The sequence below is a fragment of the Gallinula chloropus genome (assembly GCF_964237585.1).
Source record: "Gallinula chloropus genome assembly, chromosome: 3".
NCBI lineage: Eukaryota > Metazoa > Chordata > Aves > Gruiformes > Rallidae > Gallinula > Gallinula chloropus.
Window position 1 is genome coordinate 35,045,701 of NC_140087.1, and position 22,702 is coordinate 35,068,402.

The following is a 22,702-nucleotide window of genomic DNA, read 5'->3' on the forward strand; positions in this document are numbered from 1 at the left end:
GACACGAGTGATTACAATTTTGCCACTGGCAGGCAGGGCAGAGCAGACAGATCTTTGGAGATTCACCACTTGCTCATCTGCTCTCTGCCAAGCCTGAATGCAAACTAACACATCAGAGAACATTGCCGAGTCGCACAAGTCAAGCCCTCATCACCCACAGCAAAGATTTAGCCAGCAAAGATTAAGCCAACAAAGACAGCAGCTGAAGAAAAGTAGCCAAGCAGCCAACTTCAGACCTAAGAGAACTTCTCATGTATCACATGCGTAATGTTAAACAGATAGATGAAACATAAAGAAACTGATGAGAAAATCCTTCCAGCCCACTTAAAATACCCTGTCTTTCTGCTTTCCAAGGCGCTAAGGCTGTGCCTTTTGACATGACATCATCACACAGAGGAAAATTAAAACTCCACACCGCATTAACTCCAATGGGTATATCAACAACCACCTCTCTTACTACAAATATATCTCCTTTTCAGTAGTCCCTCTACAGCTGTACATAAAGGATGGTGGTGATTTGTGCTCACCAGCTAGTGCTGAGCTGCCTAGGTGTACAGAACACCTTTTAGGAGTCACAAAGCAAGGGCAGATCCCTGTGAGAGAGATTAGAACTAGAAACAAAGAATTGCTTCTTTGTTAGACAACCTCCTGCCTGGAAGTCATTTAATCATCGTCCAAGCACAGAGCTTAGTTTTGATTGCTTAGAGCTCATTTAAATCAAGGACAATTAAAATGAGAGATACAGCATATATATATCTTCTCCAGGAAACCACTTCTTAAATCAATAGTTTCTGCAGGCCTCAGTGAGGCTGCTTAAGGTACCATTTCCTTAACTGAATTCTTCCCTTGCCACCACCAGCTCACAAGAATTAGGTGTTTTCCAAGTACTGAGAAGAGAAAAAAATTCAAAGGCTTTTCACTCCCAGACTAGGAAATGCCAAGGAGACTCAATACTAAAAAAATGATGGTGATGGAAAAAGTAATACTTTCCTGTTACTCAAAGGTGACCCCTATCTTCTCCCTTTAACACAGCTGGTGGCTCCAGGGGCCACTTCTCTGACCAGGTATGTATTCGTGGCTTTCACTTCCACTGGGCCATGTCTGACCTAACACTTTCCCAGGAATGGCAGAATCACAGGGAAATAGGAGGAGAAAATACTACTATGAACACAGCAGTCTTTGTGAGAAGGGAGCTTAGGTAAGGAAAACAGCCAATGTCTTTCAATATGATGTCACATGCATCTGTTACACTGCCATCTACTGCTCTCCAGCCTCCTGCACTTAGAAGATCACAATGGATCACAGTGGAGGTATTTTTACAATAACATCTGTAGGGCTCCATACTACAAAGGAAGAAAACAGACAAGACAGACTATTACATGGGAAAGTCATGGGACAATTCACTTCTTAGAGAATATGCCCCCGATGATGCCAAAAAAGGCATTAATCAAAGTCCTCAGGAGGAACTGAGGTATTGCTTATGCCCTTCATCCCTCTCAAGCACTACAGCACCTTGCACTCCACTTGTTAGTTGTCACTCACCCAAAAGTTTTCAGGGTAGTCCCGGAGATTCAGCAACTTCTGCATGACTGTTTTCCGATCTTCCTCCCACTTACGCTTGCAGAAGACTATCTCTAGGAAATACCACATCCAGCCAATGATAGGCATGTAGGAGAGCTCCTTCTTTGCAAGCACTTTGGAACTCTGCAAGACAGAGGTAAAACAAGTAAAACAGAGTTAGACCACCTAAGAGTTCTCTGTGGGTATGACACATGCAGTTAGACACCAATATATTGCTTCATACTGACCAGTCCCTGTTTTAGCACAAGTGAAAAAGCATAACAAAGAAGTTTTTCTTCATGCAACAAATTAGTCAAATCTAATCTCACAAATCTGCATGAATGATGACTTCCAGAATTTTATATGTGTGTGTGTGTCTATCCTACTCAAATGCTGAAACCCAAAACAAGGCAAATTCCTTCAAACTCTTGAGAAATCCATGCAAAAGACTCAAACTACTTAAAATGAAATTCTTAATTCAAGCAGACCCTGGGCAGTGGCAACTCAAGTTCTTTTAAGACATCTTGCAGCTCCACTATTCCCCAACGCTAGGACATCTCACTGTGACAAAAAACCCAACCTATTTTGAATGAGAAACAGAGTTGCAGAGCCATTGCCACACAACAATGTATTGATACATACATCTGGTTTACCAATGATTGAAATCTTAAACAACAATCAAAACAAGAACAGCAATAAAAATATTTAATTTGTATTCAGGTTTGTTTAAAGAAAGACAGAGATACTTACATTAGTGACTTTCAGAGTACTGTTCCTGTCTCACAGGTCTGACAGACACTGAAGTGGTTTGTCCAAACCCTCCGTAAGTCTATGGTTTATCAAGCATTTGGCAAGTTTCAGATCTCAAAGCCTGCTGCAGAACTTAGCTCCATGATCATCTCAGACTGACATCCTTTTTGTCAGAAGAACTGATTCCACTTGCTCCTTTCCTGTCTCCCAAGCCAGCCTTGGTGAGCCTCTAACATTTCAGTTTGTTATTTAATGAATAAACTAGCAGATGTGCATGCGTGTGTGTGTATACAAACTGTTGGTTCAGGATTTCCTGAAAACAGTGACATTTTCTTAGAGCACAGATGGAGCAATTACAGTCCAGTTTCTGATACTATACATTATAAGCTATCCCATCAGAGTGCTCTGTGGATTGGTTCCAGTACATCACATGTGACTAGTAGAAATTATTTTCTGGTAGAAATCACCATCAACAGAAATTATTCACTTCTATTTTTTGATCACTGTTGTTCATTTGGTTACTAGGGGAAGAGACTTGACCTAATTCTCCATCTCAGCTCATTTCTCTCATCTGCTATCCTTCCTCAGGAAGGAAAATGCCTTAAATAATTAAGCTGTCTAAAAGCTCATAAGACTGGAAGGCAAGTGCTCGTCACAGCTACACTAGCTGCTGCTACACATTGGCAGAGCAGAAGATGATATGAGACAATTCCATTTCTAAGAATGTAGGGACTATCTCTGTCAAATGATTTAACACTGCCTAACAAAACAGTTCCTCTTGATCATTTGGTCTTTCAATGATGGGCCAGGTCAGGACTCCAAACCCAGCTCTCTCACAAGAAGCAACCATAGGGTTCCACATGCTTTTAGTCATTAATTTTTAAACCACGTTGGACACTAGTCCTCATTGCATGGCAGCAGCAACGCTGAGCCCTGCCTCCTCTTCCAGCTCTCCAATCTGGTCACAAAGAAAAAAGCTCTCCTCCCACCACTTTCCTTAGCTCTCTGGTTGGTTCCTCTCCCTCACCCCCCCACCCCGCCCCCGCACTGTCTTTCCTTTTCTCAGTTACTCAATACAAGCAATCTTCCATTCAAAGCACACAGACCACTTCACATGCTCTTCCTCATACATGCCTGAGGAAGACAGCTGAGCCACAGCTTTGCCTCAAGAAATCCCAAGAGACACAAAGTGTTTCTAGCTGAGTAAGGAGGGCTAGAAACTTAGGGAACTACTGTACACCTCAGCTACAACTCAGGCAGCTGTCAGCCACAGCCTAGTTTAAGTCACTGCACAGCAAGGCAAACAGTAACAGTGTCACCCCCAAAAAGCAGAAAAGACACGTGCTTCTAAAGCTTATTTACAGTAAGTGTTCAGTATCATCAGACCTGTCATAAAGCTAAGCATGCTCTGAGTAGGATGTACAAGGCATCCAGAACAGTCAGAAAAGGCAGTCTAATAGTCCTCCCTCACAGACTTTAAAACACGGGAACCCTTGCCCAGAAAACAAGCTAAAGTAACCATTTTACCATAGCTATTTTCTCAAGTTTTGCATATTTTAAAAAGTATATGAGTTAAATACAGGGCAGGAGAGAAACTCCCACTGTTGCTTTTCCCCACAGTAAAGCAAAGACAAGATGTTGTGAGCTGAGGCATCACACAGCACAGGTATAACCACAAAAGCAGAACAGATGTTAAAATTCTTCCCCAGGGCATGTTCTTACTCCTTCTCTGTACCAACACATTTTTAAGATGCAAAAGCTCTCTTTTAAACACATGAATGTACGATTCTTTAGATGCATATAAAATTAAACTACATCACCTTACTCTATTTTGTACACCTCACCTATGCTTGGAGTAGAAATAAGGCTAACAACACAGAACTCATTATGAAAGGAAACTCTTCAGTGCACTATAATGACAAGACTGCTCTTGTGTGGGAGGAATACATCAGGCTTCCCCTCAGAAGTTACCCTCTCTCTTACAATAAGTAGAACTACAACCTACTCTGTTTCAGTTGTCTACCCATGCCAAGCTCCTGTGTAAATACCTCAGGGGAAAACCTCAGCTCTAGCTGATTTGGGGCACTAACTTTTCCTTGACTGAAATGTTTTCATGAATATGTGACAGTCATTTATTTCTAACCTTCAGGTTCAGCTTCTTCAACAGCATACATTTCATTAAAAGCACCGATTTATTCCATGTAAGCTGTCTTCTTGAAGGCACTCAGACATTTTCAGTGCTCAGAACTGTGTAATGCCAACAGTTGTTTAATGAAATTATCACTGGATGGAGACAACTTGTCTACTGCAATAACATTTTGATCCAGAAATTGATTAACTTCTTCTGGCCAATTTGTTGAGATGGAAATACCCACACAGTTCTTTTGTGAATGATTACACTATCACACAAAAAAATACTATTTTACAAGCTTACTTTAGATGAGTTTGCACTGCTGTGCTGTCACAGAAAGTCATGACTTACAAGTCCAGCCTCAGTTACTCAACACCTCTTGATCACAGAACCCAACAGACAGCACAAAACCAACCTGCAAGCTGAGGATGGCCAACAAAATTTGTTCCACAGTCTCAAAACAAATTCATTGTAGCTGCAAACCATTAGCAGCAGCAATTTGCCTTGTAAGTTATTTGCTTTCCAGGCTACCTTCAGCACTGATATACTTTTGATTCTGTTTGCTCTACTTTTGAAATATAGCATCCCGTATTTTACTCTCCAGGACATCAAGATGGAAAGATCATTTCTTTAGTCCCTCAAAGCTGTAGTTCCAGAGATTTAGTTACACTCATGATTTCTAACACTTCATATTGAATAAAACTTGTCCATGTCGGAGAGGTAACAGCAATATTTTAGAGGATTTATACCCAAGCATATTTAAATGCTGTGTTAGATACAAATAACATAGCTTTGCCTGCCTACATGAATAACTAGATAGCTTCTATTAACATATAAAAATTAACAAATGAACTACTGTGTTCACACACCTATCAGTTCCATACACTAACCGAGTAAAAGTCTCTTGTCACACCACACTCAGTTTTATCCAAGAGCAAGCTTCAACATAAACAACTTTTTAAATAAATTTGGTTTTCCTGGCATATAGAACAAATAGTTAAGGGTAAAAACTAGTACACATGCTTGGCAATATTTTATGAGTAACAAAGCAAGATAATTAACAACTAGTTTTTCATAATTGTTCTCTGCCTTGTCTACCTGGCCAAGGAATAAACAATGACCATTTTTGGAAATGCACCAATTTTGATGCCAATATAACAAACCACTCAAAATAATGTTTATGTTTTGCTGAGGTATTAATGCTGGTGGTCTTTCCAATTTGAAACTCAAAACACCAGAAAATGAACAGATAAACCACTAGCATCAAGGTGCAGGTAATTTTTGTTAATATAAATGTCTTAATCTCAGAAAAAAGGGTTATTAAAACTACTAAGAAAAGGTATTTTATCACTGCTTGCTCAGATCAAGCAGCTAAGCAGAAGGGTACAGTGAATCCTGGCAGGGAGCGTACTAACATGCTTTTGCTGTAAGCCCTGAATATAACACCTCCCTCCTCAGAACACATCTATGTCCTGATTTCAAGTTGTGGTGCCTAGTGGGTCCAGTTTTCAAAGGGATGCTTAGCAGACACCTTGAAGAAACTAAATGCTAGTGATGTGTTTTAAATGCAGATACAGCAGCTAGGCTGTACACCACTAAGAAGGTAATCCAAGGACTGGAATGGCACAGGTAGAGAAAAAGCAAGGGCACAGCAGCGTGAAGGGACCTCTGACCAAGACCACATATATTTATACAACAGAGCAACACACAGACATCAGAGCTGGCATCTCATCAGATGTTGCACTAGCATGGGGTGGAAAAGCAGAGCATCCACAACACAATCACCAAAGTCACCCTGGCTCAGGATCGTAACAGCCCTGACTTTTATTAGGAAACACTGGTGCGGAAACACTGGTGCTGGAGTTACCCAGCTGGGGCTGTGCTGTGCCTGACTCCACAGCAAGCCAAACTGGCAGCACAGCTTCTCCTTCCCTTGCAACTTGTTGCAACCACCTCTGTACCAGGAGTCATCAGGACTCTGCCATCCCCACGGCAGCCTGTGCTGCCCATGGCAGCGTGATGCTGACTTGACATCAAGCACCCCTATATTCCCTCCTCCTACACACCTCGTTGAGGTGTGGCAGCACAAGGTGGGTACACGTGCATGACAAACACCAAGGAGCGAAAACAAAAGAAGATCCCTTCACAAAAAACACAAGTAGAACAGAGGAGTGATTAATAACTTAAGCTGAACATTGGTTTGTCTGAAGTTTGCTTCCTTCTAATTTCCAACCACCAGCAAAAACCTTTCTAAGGTGTTTTACACATCAGTAAATTCAGCTGCATAGAGTGCCACTGAAGCCAGCGAGACAATCTCCGTGGCTACAATAACTTGCAAGAGTAAAAACAAGTACAGAATTGCTTCTTTATGTGGTTTTCTCCTTCTCTACTATAGACAAAGAGATCCTTGGCTCTCACTCAGCACTGTCAACCCAGTGCCCTCTAGCATTTTAAACGGTTGCTCCAAAAATATCACATTAAAGAAAAAAAATTAAGTAAAATAAATGTTAGAATGTTGTTATTTTTTCTTTTTTCCTCCTCCACACATACTTGTCAAATTCTTAGCACTTTCTTTGGTTCTTTTTGCCATTTAAAGAAAACTTCTATGAAAGCAGAGAACCTCTTGCCATCTATGTACAAGAACTGTGTCATTACAAGAGTACTCAAATTCACAAACTTGACACCAAACAAGAGCTTGTGCTACTCCTGCTTCCCCCCTTCCATTCCCCCCCTGCAAACAGCAAACCCCCTAAAACCACATTGATAAAAACAAAACTGAAGTGACAGAGCATAATAAACCTGTTGGGTCTATGGCAATTTTGCTAAGGACAAAGCAGAAAAACAGTACAGGAAAAGAGAGACTAAAGGAGGAGCAGAGCAATGTACAGATGGAATGTTGCAACTAAGACCAGGAGGGGCAGTTACCGTATCAGGAGTAAAAACAAAAATGAAAGGGAAAAAACTTTTTTCTTTTGTGGCCAAAGGAGGAAAGACAGGTTTAAGGAAACCTGTTTCTAAGTGAGCAAAACCAAGCAAAAAAATACAGCATTCAATGGCTTCATTTAACAGAAGTTCAAGCTGTAAAATACAATCTGGACACAGGCCTGAGACACTTCAGAGCATTGCTGTTTACCAGGGCTGCAGGGTGCAGCTGGATGTCACAAGCCATTCTGTCTGCGTGCTGCAGCCAAGTACTATCAGTCCCAACTCCTTCAGCTCTAAGTTGCCTTCACCTTCTCCCTCTTCCCTCTTCTCCAGCCATCTCTCCTTTCTTCACTGGATTAGTTAAGGCAGGAGAGAGAGAATGTCTGTCTGAAACAAGCCAGAACAGGGCAGAGAAGCACTAGACCAGATGAAAAAGTTAGGATGGCATGTGTAAGATTTCCTTTTTATCTGCAGTGGACATGTGGTCATCTTAGGATAGATACGTAAAGTTTGCATAGAAACTTCACAGAGTTAAACAGCATAAAATATAAAATCCCACTGGCTCACAAAGTCCCTGAGCCACAAAATGCTGGAGGCTGGGACACCACTTAGAAATCACAGACATTTGCCTTTTTCTCGTTATTTCTTTTCCCAAATGGCAACCCTCAGCATTCTTTTATTCCTGTGTTGCCACACCAAACTTTAGTGCTTCAAACACTGCAAACTTGTGTAAGGCAGCACAAAGTCAAACCAAACTACACCCTTTTCATGGTTTAACCCTAGCCAGTAACTAAGCACCATGCAGCCACTTGCTCACTCACTCCTCTCTCTCCCACCCCATCCCCGGGATGGGGTGGAGAACAGAAGAAAAACCTTGTGATAACAGGATAACAAAGGAAAATAATAATAAGTGATGCACAAATGCAACTGCTCACCACCTGCAGAAAGAAAAACCCAACCCAAACCAACCCAAAACTCAATGTTCTTTCTATCTCTGAGCAGCAATCCCACCTCCTCAGTAGCTTCCCTAGTTATATGCTAAGCATGACATCATATGGCATGGAATACCCCTTTGGTCAGTTGGGGTCAGCTGGCCTGGCTATGTGCCCTCTCAACTCCTTGTGCACCCCCAGCCTCCTCACTGGTGAGATGAGAAGCAGAAGAGGACTAGTCTCTGTGTAAGCACTGCTCAGCAATAACAAAAAAATCAACACTGTTTCCAGTGCCAACCCAAAACACAGCCCAATGCTAGCTACTATAAGGAAAGTTAACTTTATCCCAGCCAAAACCAGCACAGCCCTCCATCTCTATTCATTCACTCTCTCTTGTGCTGCCCCAAGTACATTCCAATGTAGACAGTCTAATCAGGGATCTGATTGTGTGTCATTTTCAATTATTTTTTTTAACCTGGCTTAACATGAACCTCAACTGCTTACCCCATGAGGGAAATGCACTGCTTTGCTGTGTAAAGACATCTACACAAATGAGAGCACATGGGAACTATTTCCTCCTGGAATACCTTCTAGGAAATAAAACCACAGTACCTTACTTAAGACCAAAATAGTCTGGGCTTTTTTTTTCTTTTAAATTAAATTATAAAACCAACATCTATCAGTTCCTAAAAGAATCCTAAGAAAAGCAAAAATACAAGCTGAGTAATAACTGTCAGCATCTGAAAAAAAAAAAGGGGGGGTAATTTTGTGCAGTACTGTAACTGTTGAACAGTTATGCTTCTATGTAGCCGTTTTCTTATGCGTAGGGAACAATATAAGGAATTAACATAACCCTGATTACCTTGGGAAGCTGTAAAAAAAAATTATTAAAGCTAATGAGTAGTACATTAGTAGCAGTAGTAACACAAGGCACTTTACCAACCTGATGACCAACCAAACACTAAGGCTACACAGACGATCGTGGAGCCACATGAAACCTCTTCCCAGCTAGCCCCTTTTGTTGGTGAGCATAACATGAGATGGTATAGAAAACACCCTTGGCCAGCCTGGCTCACCTGTCTTGGCTACCTGTGAAAATCTATCCTAGCCAAAACAGGACATAATCCTTTAATTTTCTACCATGGTGCTTTCTGAAGCAGCACCTTCCCCTCTAAACCACAGTTATATTCAGAGACCTGTAGCCATTAGGATTACAAAATTAGAAAGACTATAGCAAAGCATCACTGTAGAATGAGGACATAGAAGGGAGAACTGTTTTGGAATGTATATCTGCCTGCCAGAAACAGGTTCCTTACATGTCTCATGCTATCCCCCAGCTCTGAGCTCAAGTCCTACACATGACAGTAGAATTGTTTCTCAGGAACCAGGAGCCAACATTCCTTTTGGTAACAGGCAGGACCTGTAAGGGTTCATTTCCCTGCAGTTTTAAGGCCACCCCTGTCCCCCCCTTTTTTTAAGGCTGTCATTACTATAATTTGAAAGTGACTGGAGTGGTGCCTAAATGTCCAGAAAGTGCCAGAGTCCAAAGGAAAGACTGCAAAAAGTTATAGGCTCACACAGACCAAGATCAGGACTTTTGACAGTGGACAGTAGCAAAGTTAGAAGAGGATGTTACAGAAAACCACCAACATGAGGCGTTTGTCTGCCTTCCTAGGAGGAGGGAACACTTATCTAAATTCCTTGTAGGTAGAGAATGTTTTCACCACTACAGAAGTCCAGCTGGCTCAGAAGGAGGGCATGAGTCTTCCCCCTGAGCTGATAAGGGAAACAAAAAGCCCAGACCTGAAAACAAATGCACATGTACTCCTAGCTGTAATAGTGTATTCAACTATGGATAACTCCTCCTTCCCCTCTCTCTTACTAGCTATAACCTGGTTACTGCTTTCACTTGAGATGGCAGCTCTTTCATTCTGAGAGATGGACTCTACATCACTCAAATTCAAGCTGCAATTTGTAAGACTACACTGCAGAAAGCAAACAAATTCTACAACTCAGTGGGAGAGAATCACTGAACAGCACATCTTTCTGCAGCACAATGAACCATAACAGTTACCTAGTGAGCACACAGACAGAAACAACTGTAATGACCTCCAGAGGTTAAAAATAAATAAATAAAATAAAAATCTCCTTCATGGGCTTTAACTGTAATGTTTTTAAAATGTCTGTGAATGTCCAAGCAACCCTGCCTCAGTGTTCCACATAGTTGCAGCACTGCGTTGCTTTAGGTTCACCTCTATGTCTGGACAGTGGCTGAGCCTCAGCCTGCAATAGTAAGGTGAGATGTACCCTGGATACTCAGCCTCACAAGGTGGAAGACGGGGAGGGAGAGCAGAACAAAACTCCGATGGTCTAGGAGGAAATGGTTGGAGACCTGCTGGGCCAATTAGACATTCACAAGTCAATGGGGCCAGATGGGTTCCACCCAAGGGTATTGAGGGAGCTGGTGGACATGTTTGCCAAACCCCTTTCCATCATCTATCAGTGGTCCTGGCTGACTGGGGAAGCTCCACTAGACTGGAGGCTGGCAGATGTTGCACCCATTTACAACAAGGGTCAGAGGGAAGATCCAGGTAACTACAGACCTGTCAGTCTGACCTCAGTGCCAGGGAATATCATGGAATGGGTCATCTTGAGTGCTGTCATACAGCACACGCACGACAACAGAGTGATCAGGCCCAGTCATGGGTTTACAAAAGGCAGGTCCTGACAAACTAACCTGATCACCTTCTGTGACAAGGTGACCTGCTTAGTGGATGAGGGGAAGGCTGTGGATGTAGTGTACCTTGACTTCAGCAAGGTCTTTGACAACGTTTCTCACAGCATTCTGGCTGAGACACTGGCTGCCACTGGCTTGGACAGGCACACTCTGCTGGGTAAAAACTGGCTGGATGGCCGGGCCCAAAGACTTGTGGTAAATGGAGCTAAATCCAGCTGGAGGCTGGTCACAAGTGGTGTTCCACAGGGCTCAGTCCTGGGTCCATATTTATACCATTCAACATCTTTATCAGTGACCTGGATGAAGGGATTGAATGTTCCCTCAGTAAATTTGTGATGACACTGAGCTGGGAGGAAGTGTTGATCTGCTGAGGGTAGGGAGGCTCTTCAGAGGGATGTGGACAGGCTGGATCCACAGGCTGAGACCAATGGGATGAAGTTTAACAAGGCCAAGTGCAGAGTCCTGCACCTGGGACAGAACAACCCCGTGCAGAGCTACAGGCTTGGGTAAGAGTGGCTGGAAAGCTGTCAGGTGGAGAAGGACCTGGGGGTGTTGGTTGACTGCAGGCTGAACATGAGCCAGCAGTGTGCCCAGGTGTCCAAGAAGGCCAATGGCATCCTGGCTTGTATCAGAAACAGCGAGGCCAGCAGGTCCAGGGAAGGGATTGTGCCCCTGTACTCAGCATTGGTGAGGATGCACCTCAAGTGCTGTGTCCAGTTTTGGGCCCCTCACTGTAAGACAGACAGTGAGGTCCTGGAGCATATCCAGAGAAGGGCAACCAGGCTGGTAAAGGGGCTGGAGACCAAACCTTACGAGGAGAGGCTGAGGGAACAGGGGTTGTTCAGCCCGGACAAGAGGAGGCTGAGGGGGGACCCTATGGCTGCCTACAGTTACCTGAGAGGCGGTTGTAGAGAGATGGGTGTTGGTCTCTTCACCCAAGCAACAGGTGATAGGGTGAGGGGGAATGGGTTCAAGATGTGCCAGGTTATGTTCAGATTATACATTAGGAAAAAGTTCTTCACTGAAAGGTCATTGGAACAGGCTGCCCAGGGAGGTGGTTGAGTCACTGACCCTGGATGTATTTAAAAGATGGGTAGATGAGGTGCTCAGGGATATGGTTTAGTAGAGGACAGGTATGGTTGGACTTGATAATCTCAAAGGTTTTTTCCATCCTAGTGATTCTGTGAAATTTCAACACAGATTTGACAAATTTTAAAACCAAAGAATATGTTTTGTGGGGTTTTTTCCCCCACATCTAAAGAGAGGAAGTTTCTTTCAAATGCTAAATAAAACTCACCCCCAAGACTCCAAATCTTTCACAAAAGTTCCAACCACAAAGAAAGTCAATTTCAAAGTTGTGATTAAGGATTACGATGGCATTCTCCTTCCCATATTTGTGGTAACTCTCTGGGTCAGTGTAGAGCGTGCAATCGGTGCCTGACCACCATTCCAGCAACATCACCATCTCTGGAATAAAGAACAAGAAATAAATGAATGTACATAGAGTGTGCAAAGCCTCAGATTAAGAGCACATTGAAAAAACATCAGCCATCTCAACAGCACATGGCAAAGAAAGGGCTGTTACGAAGCTGAAATGCTGAACATAAACCACACATCTTGGTACAGCAAGGTGCGGGGCTGGGGGGAACAGAGGAGAGAAAGAAAATAAGACTGCATGGAGGAAGGGAGCAGAATTTTTTCACAGTAATATCGATAAAAAGTTTAATTTATTGGAAAATTGCAAATTCAGTGCTGCGAGTTATTGTACCAAATCACATGTGAAATTGTTATTTATGGTTTACCACAAAATTACATGAAGAACAGAACAAGCTTGTAGAAGAAAACACACCTATTCTTGCCATATACAGGTCCTCACGCTCCTCTAAAAACAATTAGAGACCAGAAGGCAGTTTGAACAAGACACCTGGAACCAGGTCTGTTACATGGAAATTTTATGTATGATCCTGTTAACTTGTCAGAACTTACATTCCCTGCTATGACTGATGCATTCTACATTTGACAGGGCTGTATCAATCATCCAGAGCAAAGCCAATAGCTCAGACTGTAAGGAACATCCATCCCCAAATCAAAGACAAGGTGGGTGGCTCGCAAACTGTGCAGAGCCAAGAACAGTTATTAATTGCATAACTATCTGCACATCCGTTAGCTGATGAACTGATGAAGCAAATAGGGGGGCAGAGAAGGGGTAGGGAAACAAGGCAATCACTGTTAAACACCTGAAAATCACTTTGGATTCACACACAGATTTGTTCCCAAAACCTAGTTTTAAGAAATGATACAAGGATTGGTAGGACAGTGAGAGCTATTTGAAACATAGCTGCACTTACAAGCTGGAAGTGGTTTGTCAGCAGCCTCCTAGTGACCATCCTGTAGCCTTCACCTTCCTATTGGCTTATCCCATTATCAAGAGCAGACAAGTTAAGTTTTGTATTTGTTTTGCTTGTAACTATAAGCCCAACCAGAAGACCTGCAAACCAAATCCTTATTTAGCAAAGCCTCTCAGATCTGGGGCACAGGAAGTTAAAGAGAGCCAGAAAAGCCAACAAGCTTGGAGAGCTCTATCTCCATGGAGATGGAAAAAGAAAATCTAAACCAAATGGCTCTCCTCAAGCAACTCATGCCCTGAGCTGGAGGGACCATGGGACTAAGGAATGCTGTCTATCAGGACGGAAAAGCAGAGGAGCTAAGAGACACAACTGCTTCCTATCAAAGCTATCACAAAACTTCTGCACCAGTGCAAACGTCTAATGCAAGAAGTTGTTCTTCACCAAATGAAGCCTACCTCAGGGCATGCCTGTATCATATGAATGTCCCTGCTGGAAGGATGAGGCACCCACAATGCTCTGCTGCCTTCAGGCAGCCCAAAGCACCACAAATCCTCATTCACCTCAGGGAAGATTGAAACCAGGCCAATTTTTGAAACACTTCTGAAATCCTTTCAATTTAGGTCCCTCACTAGCCACAACTAGCAACTGAAAACAGTAACAAGTCACCTACATTTTCAGTCATCATTAGCAAAATTAATTGCCAGAAGCTTTTGGATGACACTGTGCTGTACACTGGAGAACAGGCATTAGCGACATGAATGAATTTCACCTAGCAGCATTAGACAGGCTAATAGACAACCTCTATTCAAATAACATTACCTTAATATGATAAAACCATATTTATGGAACCAATAAATGACTTGTCAGCCCTCTGGCAGGGCAGGTAGCTACTATCATGGCAGTAGTATGCATTATTCAATGCATCCTATCATGAACCAAAACAACACTCAGTGACTGGAAGGAAACCTAAACTGCCCCATGTTAACAGGACAATGAGTTCACTGGCTGGAAACCCATTTCCCAACGAAGCCAAAGATGCTCACATCTTGGCAAGACAGGCGTGGGGATACAGCAGTGCATACATACGGCTGCACTTCCAGACTTCTGCTAAAGTCTGCCTTCTAACACATTCACAATTTCAAATCTTTCCAAGGGTGTAGCTTTCTATTAGACTTGATTGGAAATAAACTCCTCCACACTCCCCAAAACACAACAAAATTGAATAATAATTGGAAAAAACACATCGCCATGCTGTAATTTGCAAACCTTTACAGAATCTACAGTGATATCCTGGGGCAGAACACAAACACAGAAAAGAAAGGATATTTGTGACAGGATTAGTTTGCTTTTTGTTTAACTAGGAACCCAACTGAGAGAAGAAATGTCTGCCAGATGGGATTTTCTTTTTTAACCTCTCTTGTCACTAAACCTATTCCCTAAAACAAGAGATAACCATGAGGCTCCCTTGAAGAAAAAGCCAACTTTACCTGAGAAGAAAAAAAAAAAAAAACCACCAACAAAACAACTTCAAAGAATCCCACTTCAAGTGTGTTTTTATTTTGTCTTTTCCTAAGCAATTTGAAAAAAACCTAATACATCACAAATCTCACTATCTTGACATGCCACATGCATAGAAATCTTCTGTTACATATTTTCAGTCTCAAATACATTCCAAAAAAAACCCCGATAAAAATATTTCTAGGTGGTTTGATTCCTTAGGCTTACATAAACAAGATTTTTGTTTGGACAAACACTGCAGTAATAGGTCCCTATTTCTCACTTTGCATACTCATTTGTCACCGATGGGCTCACACAGTTGCTGCAGAAATACGAAACAGGCTCTGAATGCCTCTGCATTAAATACAATAAATACATGTGACAGCCTTTAAGTTCTTAACATGTTTCTTCCCCTCATTTTCCTTACTCTTTCCTCTCTCTTCCCATCCTCTTTGTGGTTCTCCAGCAATGATTAGTAGTGTCAGTTTGTGCTGCTCTTGCATCATGCCACCAGCTTTCTTCCACAATCTGCCACAGAAATTTATTACCCAGAAACTTGCTGTGGTGGCTCAGCAGCACAAGGTCATTCATACACATTCCCTTTCCTTCCTTCACAGTGTACACAATCAGTGCAAGTTTCCTCCTCTTTGTACACCAGTCAGAAGACTATTTTGGAAGAAAAAAGATTTTCCCTGCTCCAAATCAAGGCTGGTCCAAGATTTCTAAGGCTTCTCCCCACCCCCTTTCATGACGTTTTTGAAGTTGTACGTCACAACTGAGCTGGTAAAGTCACATTCACCCACGTCATGGGTGGGGGGCGGGGGTTTTCTACCTTGCAAACCAACTCCTTCAGTGACAATTATGCAGAATTAATGCAAAGGAAGGAGAAAAAAAAACCAAAAGAACTTGAAATCTCATCCCTGCTTTGAAGGCAGAGTCCTTGCAGTACATCCTGATAGCAAAGCTGAGAAAGCATGGGATAGATGAGTGGACGGTGAGGTGGGTTGAGAATTGGCTGTCGGACCGAGCCCAGAGGGTTGTGATTCGAGGAGCAGAATCTGACTGGAGACCTGTGACTAGCGGTGTTCCCCAGGGCTCGGTGTTGGGTCCAGTCCTGTTTAATATCTTCACTGACGACCTTGATGAAGGAATAGCATCCACCCTCAACAAGTACCTGATGATACAAAGCTGGGAGGAGTGGCTGACACAGGAACACTGCGCTGCCATCCAGACACCTGGACAGGCTGGAGAGCTGGGCAGTTAGAAACCATATGAAGTTCAACAAAAGCAAGTGTAAAGTCTTGCACCTGGGGAGGAACAACCATTTGTATCAGTACAGGCTGGGGGATGACCTGCTGGAGAAGAGCTCAGTGGAGAAGGACCTGGGGGTCCTGATTGATGACAGGTTGGCCATGAGCCAGCAGTGTGCACTGGTGGCTAAGAGAGCCAATGGGATCCTGGGATGCATCCGGAGGAGTGTGGCCAGCAGGTCAAAGGAGGTGATCCTCCCCCTCTACTCTGCCCTGGTCAGGCCCCACCTGGAGTGTTGTGTCCAGTTCTGGGCTCCTTGGTATAAAAAGGACAGGGATCTCCTGGAGAGAGTCCAGAGAAGGGCTACGAAGATGATTAAGGGCCTGGAGCATCTCCCCTATGAGGAAAGGCTGAGTAAGTTGGGACTGTTCAGCCTTGAGAAGACTAAGGGGGGACCTAATTAAGGTCTATAACTATCTAAAGCAGGGGATGCAGGGGGAATCAGCCAGCCCCTTTTCAGTGGTCTGTGGAGACAGGACAAGGGGCAATGGCTGCAAGTTGGAGCACAGGAAGTTCCGCACCCACATGCGGAAGAACTTTTTCGCAGTGAGGGTGACAGAGCCCTGGGACAGGCTGCCCAGGGAGGTGGTGGAGTCTCCTTCTCTGCAGATATTCAAGACCCGTCTGGACACCTATCTGAGTGATATGTCCTAGGGAGCTGCTTTGGCAGGGGGGTTGGACCCGATGATCTCTCGAGGTCCCTTCCAACCCCTGCAATTCTATGATTCTATGATTACAAGTAGCTTCAGGATAAGCTGATGGTAGGAAGGAAACATACCTTCACCAGCCTAATACAGATACTCAGGCTGCTTAAGAATTTTGAGATTTTTTTTACTTTTCTGGAATTAAGAAACCCTCACCCTGCTACCCTGAACAGCCCCTACCTCCTGAGAGAGCAGACTGCTTCCCAGTACTTCACTGCACAAACTTCAACTGCCTCAGTGCCTCAGAACGAGTAACTAAAAAGAAAACGTCTCCAAGGCTGACCTGAACTATAACTAGTTTTATGAAAAACATTTAAGGGAGGAAAAACACAGAGTTTACTGAGGCTCAGTTTTGCAAGAATGAGTCACTGGAACAGTTAACGCTGTTCTTTGCAAAAGTTGTTAGTAATGCCATTAGCTAACTATTCTTGATAAGCCATGAAAACATTTGCTTACAGGATTAACCATAAAATGCCTAACATGCAACTAAAAGCATAGTTTTCTATTGACTCAGTAAGTACATAACCTACTTTTAAGGGAACAAAACAGTTTCCCTTATGACATCCTAAATTTTCTTTAATGTATGTATCAATGTAACACCAAGAGAACTTTGAAAATTCTTATGGGAACATACGGTAAAAGTACAGTAAACTCTCCTATACAAATAGAGAGCTACACAAGCAGGCAAGCTGTGAGCACCATGTCATAGGCCAGACAGGAGGAATGGTTGTGTGGTGAGTACACTGCATAAAGGACTGGGGGAAGCATTAAAAGAAAAGTCAAATTAAGGTGACAGGCAGACTGACAGTGTAGTCCAGTCCATGCCTGTCTATGGAAGCAGGGATTACAATCACAATTTACTACCTTTCAAGATTTTCAAATTTCACCTACTAGGTGCACCTCCTAAACATCTTCCACAGAACAAAGTAAGTCTACGTGTAACTAAGGAAAGCAAGTCTATTCTCTTCTCTGAAATACTCAAAAGCCCTCTGTGTAGAGGGCAGACAGGATTAAACCCCTGAATGATACCTACTACATTAACTACAAAACTGCCTAAGAGGTTTGTAAAACAATTCCAAGTATTGATGATCCCACAGCCTATTCTAGTGCTTCACTATGCTATCTAGCCTGACCAATCATTTCTGGTCTTTAGCCCCATCTCTGCAGGAACTCCAATTATTATGAGGAAAACTTGAAGGCAGGAGTGCTTTTGTAAGCTTGCATTGATTAGGTACATTTAACAGTTGGAGCTCAGAGATGGAACATTATCACATATCTACAAGAAAAAAAAATTATCTGAAAATACATATTTCCCATGAAGGGAACAAACAAAAAAAAAGCTAGTTCTTGGGTGGAGGGGAACTTGCAGTTGGAATGTCTAGCAATGCCTTCCCCCTTTCCCCAAGATGAGGTGGAGGTCATTCACAGAGCCAGGCCAGACAAGGCATCAGCAATCCAGCTCCAAGCAGGCCCCATTCCATTCTTTACTCTGCGTGAGCAATACATGCAGGTGTGCATGTGAGCGCCATTGAAGTGTAATGGAGTAATCTGGTCAATGCCAAGACAAAGGTCCTGGTCTTTACCTGTAGGAAAATGTGTAAGTTGAGTGGTTTAAACAGAAGAGAGCCAAAATCCAGGCCCCTCTTGCCTAAGGACCACTACCAAATACCTACCTCCATTTACCCTAGCTGGTGATATAATCACTGTTATCTTTGGAATTCTTTTCCCTTCCTTCAAAGCTCTGCAGCAAAAGGTGGGAGGCTGATGGAAAGAAAAATCATGCAAATGTGAAAACAAAACCAACCAAACAAAACACTCTCTATGGCCTGCAAGTCTACTTTTGGAGATTTTGGCCCTAGTCCCAGCAGAAGATCCTGTAAGCAGCTCCCTTGAATAACACTTCAATGAATTACATGGCTACGCTTTGAGGGACAGAAATCATCAACACAGAGGAAAGGAGGAATGATGACTCTTAAGTCCCCACCCATCACAGTTAGTTACTGGATGTATTTGCAAGGAGAAAAATAACCACAGCCCAGCTCTATCACATATTCAGGCTCCAAGATTCATTTACTTCATCATTTGCTTGCAGGAAATTCTTGTAACGCACTTTTCTTTACCAGTCTTACATTCCAGCAAAGTCAATGGGTCTTTTTCATGACAAATGGCTGAGGTCAGTATAGCATATGCTACTCAAAGGAGTTAGGACCAACAAACAGTGCTGCTTGGTAAATTCCTGACACCAACATTTGGTTTGCATGGGCATGAAATCAGGTGGTTGCATCTCTCTGGATGTGATTTCTTTTGCCTAAAACGCTACTGGCTTTTTCCTACCGCGCACACGAGCAGCACTGCAGAGGAACTGCTTAGCAGAGAGAACGAAACACAATTCTTGTTTCAACTCTTTGTTTTCAGCAACTTTCTATATAGATACACACAGAAAATAACATTTCTTTCATGCATCCTTGGCCCTCTTGTAGTTTTATTATTTTTAAACCTGCGTATCTTTAGTTTAAAAAATACTGTTCCCTACCTACCTGAGTAAACCTTTCAAGAATGGTACATTATGACCATTAAGTCATTATTATATTATATGTTATTATAAAGACCTCACTGTCCAGTTCTTCATGGGAATTAGTTACAAGCAGGGAGACAACAGCTCAAAACAATGTCTGAAAGCTACCAGCTCCGCTTAGCAAGCCATCCCCAAGAAAGTTTTGGGCACGTGCATTTTTTTCCATGTTGGTGGGTTCATATGAGTGACTTCTGCTTTCTCTCAAAGAAAACCTAGTCTACAATATATTAAAACCAGTCAGAAGATAGTTGGAAAGCATGATTATGAAGTTACTGTTTCCATCAGCTCCATGCCTATGTATCTCTAACTAATATCAGTGGTCCACAGACATTTCCCTGTCTGTCTCTGTCCTGTATCTCTACTCTCCCCAAATCCGTATGTACCAACCCTTCTTCCTCTCACAGGCTAATGGATGAATAGATAATTTAACCCTTGATTAACTATTCTCAATCTGAATTTAACCTGAAGATTGTAATTTCTCTTTTAGGCTTGAAGGCTTATCTGCATGCAAATCCTTTCCAGTTTTCCAGGTACATCAACTGCTCTAATAAGAGACAACACTTTTGACTGCAAATAATTTATATTATCCTTTGTTTTTTCTTTTTTAAAACTCTGTCACAACTGTCTTCAGCCAATCAGACAGCATCATTCCATAGAGTAAAGGCCAAATACACTACAACCTCTTGTTATCCATGTGATCAGGCACTGTCTCTCACAGTACTTCATGATGTCTAGCAAATCACACTTCACAGAAAGTAATCCCTATTGCACCCCCAAAAACAGGTTGGGCTCCAGACAGTAGAACCTATTTAACAGCACTAGCCTAATCTTTTAGCTTGCACAAACTCTGTGTCTCTCAAGCCACCAGCATCACCTACTATCTCAACTGCTATATGCATGCAACTATCTACTACATATCACCTTCTTGAAGTTTAACATGGGTTTCTGGCATGCACTGCAATAATAGGTTTTGCTTAGGTGGCCTTGCAGAAGGCACTCTGGAGAAGCCTGCTCAGAGGGGTTCTGTCCCGACTGCTATGTGATGTCTGCACTATGAGGCAGTTTTCCTGAATAAGAAATGTATGCACAGAATATTAGGGAAAGTTTTGCTGTGTCCTTACTAGAAGGAAGTGTTGTATTTCAGCGAGCAGTAGCTGAGGTCAGGTTTCCATCACTATTAGAGTATGCTTTTTATTAAATTATTCAGTATTTGATGTACACAAACCAGGAAATCTAGAACACTCAACTGTACAAGCAATTACAGGCTTAAGAGCTGAGCGCTAGAAGAAGAAATACAAAAAGAATTGGTGAGAAACAACTTAAAAGGTGTTAAATGTTCAGCAGTGATCAGTAATGCTGATAGCCCCTAGTTCAGCCACTTTTCTAGAGAGACAACCGAATCACTTTCATACTCTGGCAGGCAGACCCAGCCTGGAACAAAGCAAAATACCACCTAATCCATCATCACACATCCATCTCCTGGCACGCTTTCATCAAGTATGACCTGCATCATGCCTTACCCAGGGGAGTGTGCAGGAACTAACTTCAGTGTCCTAGTGATGAAGTCGTTGCTGCAGCAACATTAGCTTGGATGTACAGGACATACGACATTACTCCAGTTCTCATTTTGATGGTTAGAATGGCATATTACTATCTAAATCCCAAAACAGAAGCTTAAATGAGAGCAAGTTGACCTACATTAAGCATAAGCAAGTGCCATCTTAAATGGATAGACTAAAAAAAAACCCACCCCCTTATAATTATGCAGTGGTTGCAATTCTGCTCCCAAACATTATAAATCACCAAATGCATGGACAAAATAACTTGCCACCAGTTATTTTAATGTCTAGTTTCTTTTCAAGCTCTTTCCTGATACCAGAAGGGCTAGAAGCAGCTTGCTCTGAATAGAACTTGAGAATCTGACAAAATTTAATTATCTTTCAGAAGAAATGCCAGCTATTTACAGGACTTACAGTTTATACAAACAGAGAAAAGGAAATAATTGAAGATGCAAACACAAGTAAAAAATCTCGCTAGCTAACAAGAAGTAAAAATTACAAATGGTTAAACACAGAGGCCACTAGATGAGCACAGTCAGTTTGAGAATTTTACCAGTTTTGACCGGGATATTTCAGAGATTAGAATGAAACACCTGATGTATTTGTAAACTTTTGCATGTCACAGGCCAAAAAAAGAACTCACCTGCTAGAACAGAAGAGGCTAGGAGAGACAGAGTGGAAGGGCAATTCAAGATTGCAACCTAAGCTTTGAACAAAGGAAGTCTTTTGCTTCTCATTCCTCAGTAGCCAAGGGTATTTGTTGTTGAAAAAAAGACAGTATGGGTAAGCCAGGTTGGTTTTACATGAACGGGAGATGAAGAGAATGGGCAAATAATCCATTCCACTGGGATAGTCTCAGAAGTCTTCTGGATGAACAACACCATGTTTCATTTGATAACAGAAGGCACTTTTTTTTTTTTTTATAATTTGAGAAAGCCATATATTATGAGTTAAACCTGGTCAGCAGCTAAGAAAAGGAGCTAGGAGGAGCTCTGCATCTGTACCAACCACTTCTGAAGCAGGGCAACTCCCCCCCCCCCCCCCTTGTACACTGCTAATATCTTTTTCATTTGGTGTGCTGCAGGACCCAGATCCTCTATCTCCCCAGAGGATTAGAATATTCCGGTGGCTATCTTGATATATTATTCTCCAAATATACTGGACCTATCCTTTGACCCTGCTTTGATATATAGCAAAATCAGCTTTCAGAAAAATATGGATTATTCTCTTTCCCTTCTCAAACACTTCCTCAGCTGTTTTGCTCCAAACTGGGTATGACAAATAACTGCTGTGGGTTAACTGTCAGCAGCAGCTAAGTGCCACACAGCCACTTGCTCACTCCCCCATGTCCCAGTGGGACAAAGGAGAGAATATGAAGAGCAGAAGCAAGAAGATTCACAGGTTGATACAAACACAGTTTAAGAAGAAAATTAAAGAAGGGAAAAATAAAACCAAATTAAAAAACCAAGTAACACAAAAGTAACCAACTGGCACATCCCACAAGCAGACTGATGCCTAGCCTGCCTTGAAGCAGTGGCTGCCTTCCAAAAAAATAGCCCTTCCCTCAGCTTGACATTACATAGCAAGGAATATGACCTTGGCCAGTTTGGGTCAGCCGTCCTGGCTGCACCTCCTCACAATGTCTTGCACATTCCCAGCCTTCTTGCTAGGGG

The 22,702-nt window shown here is 42.5% G+C and overlaps 1 protein-coding gene across 1 annotated transcript in view; it reads right to left on the bottom strand.

Annotated features, from left to right (window-relative positions):
* Positions 1-22,702, bottom strand: part of AGPAT4 (1-acylglycerol-3-phosphate O-acyltransferase 4) — a gene marked incomplete at its 3' end in the record, with an annotated part of 76,643 nt that overhangs the window by 19,478 nt on the left and 34,463 nt on the right. Inside the window, exons 3-4 of the mRNA XM_084262175.1 lie at positions 12,333-12,502; positions 1,543-1,704 (exon numbers count right to left, since the gene is read on the bottom strand). Of these exons, the coding sequence (XP_084118301.1) occupies positions 1,543-1,704; positions 12,333-12,502 (332 nt within the window). The remainder of the gene's footprint in view (positions 1-1,542; positions 1,705-12,332; positions 12,503-22,702) is intronic.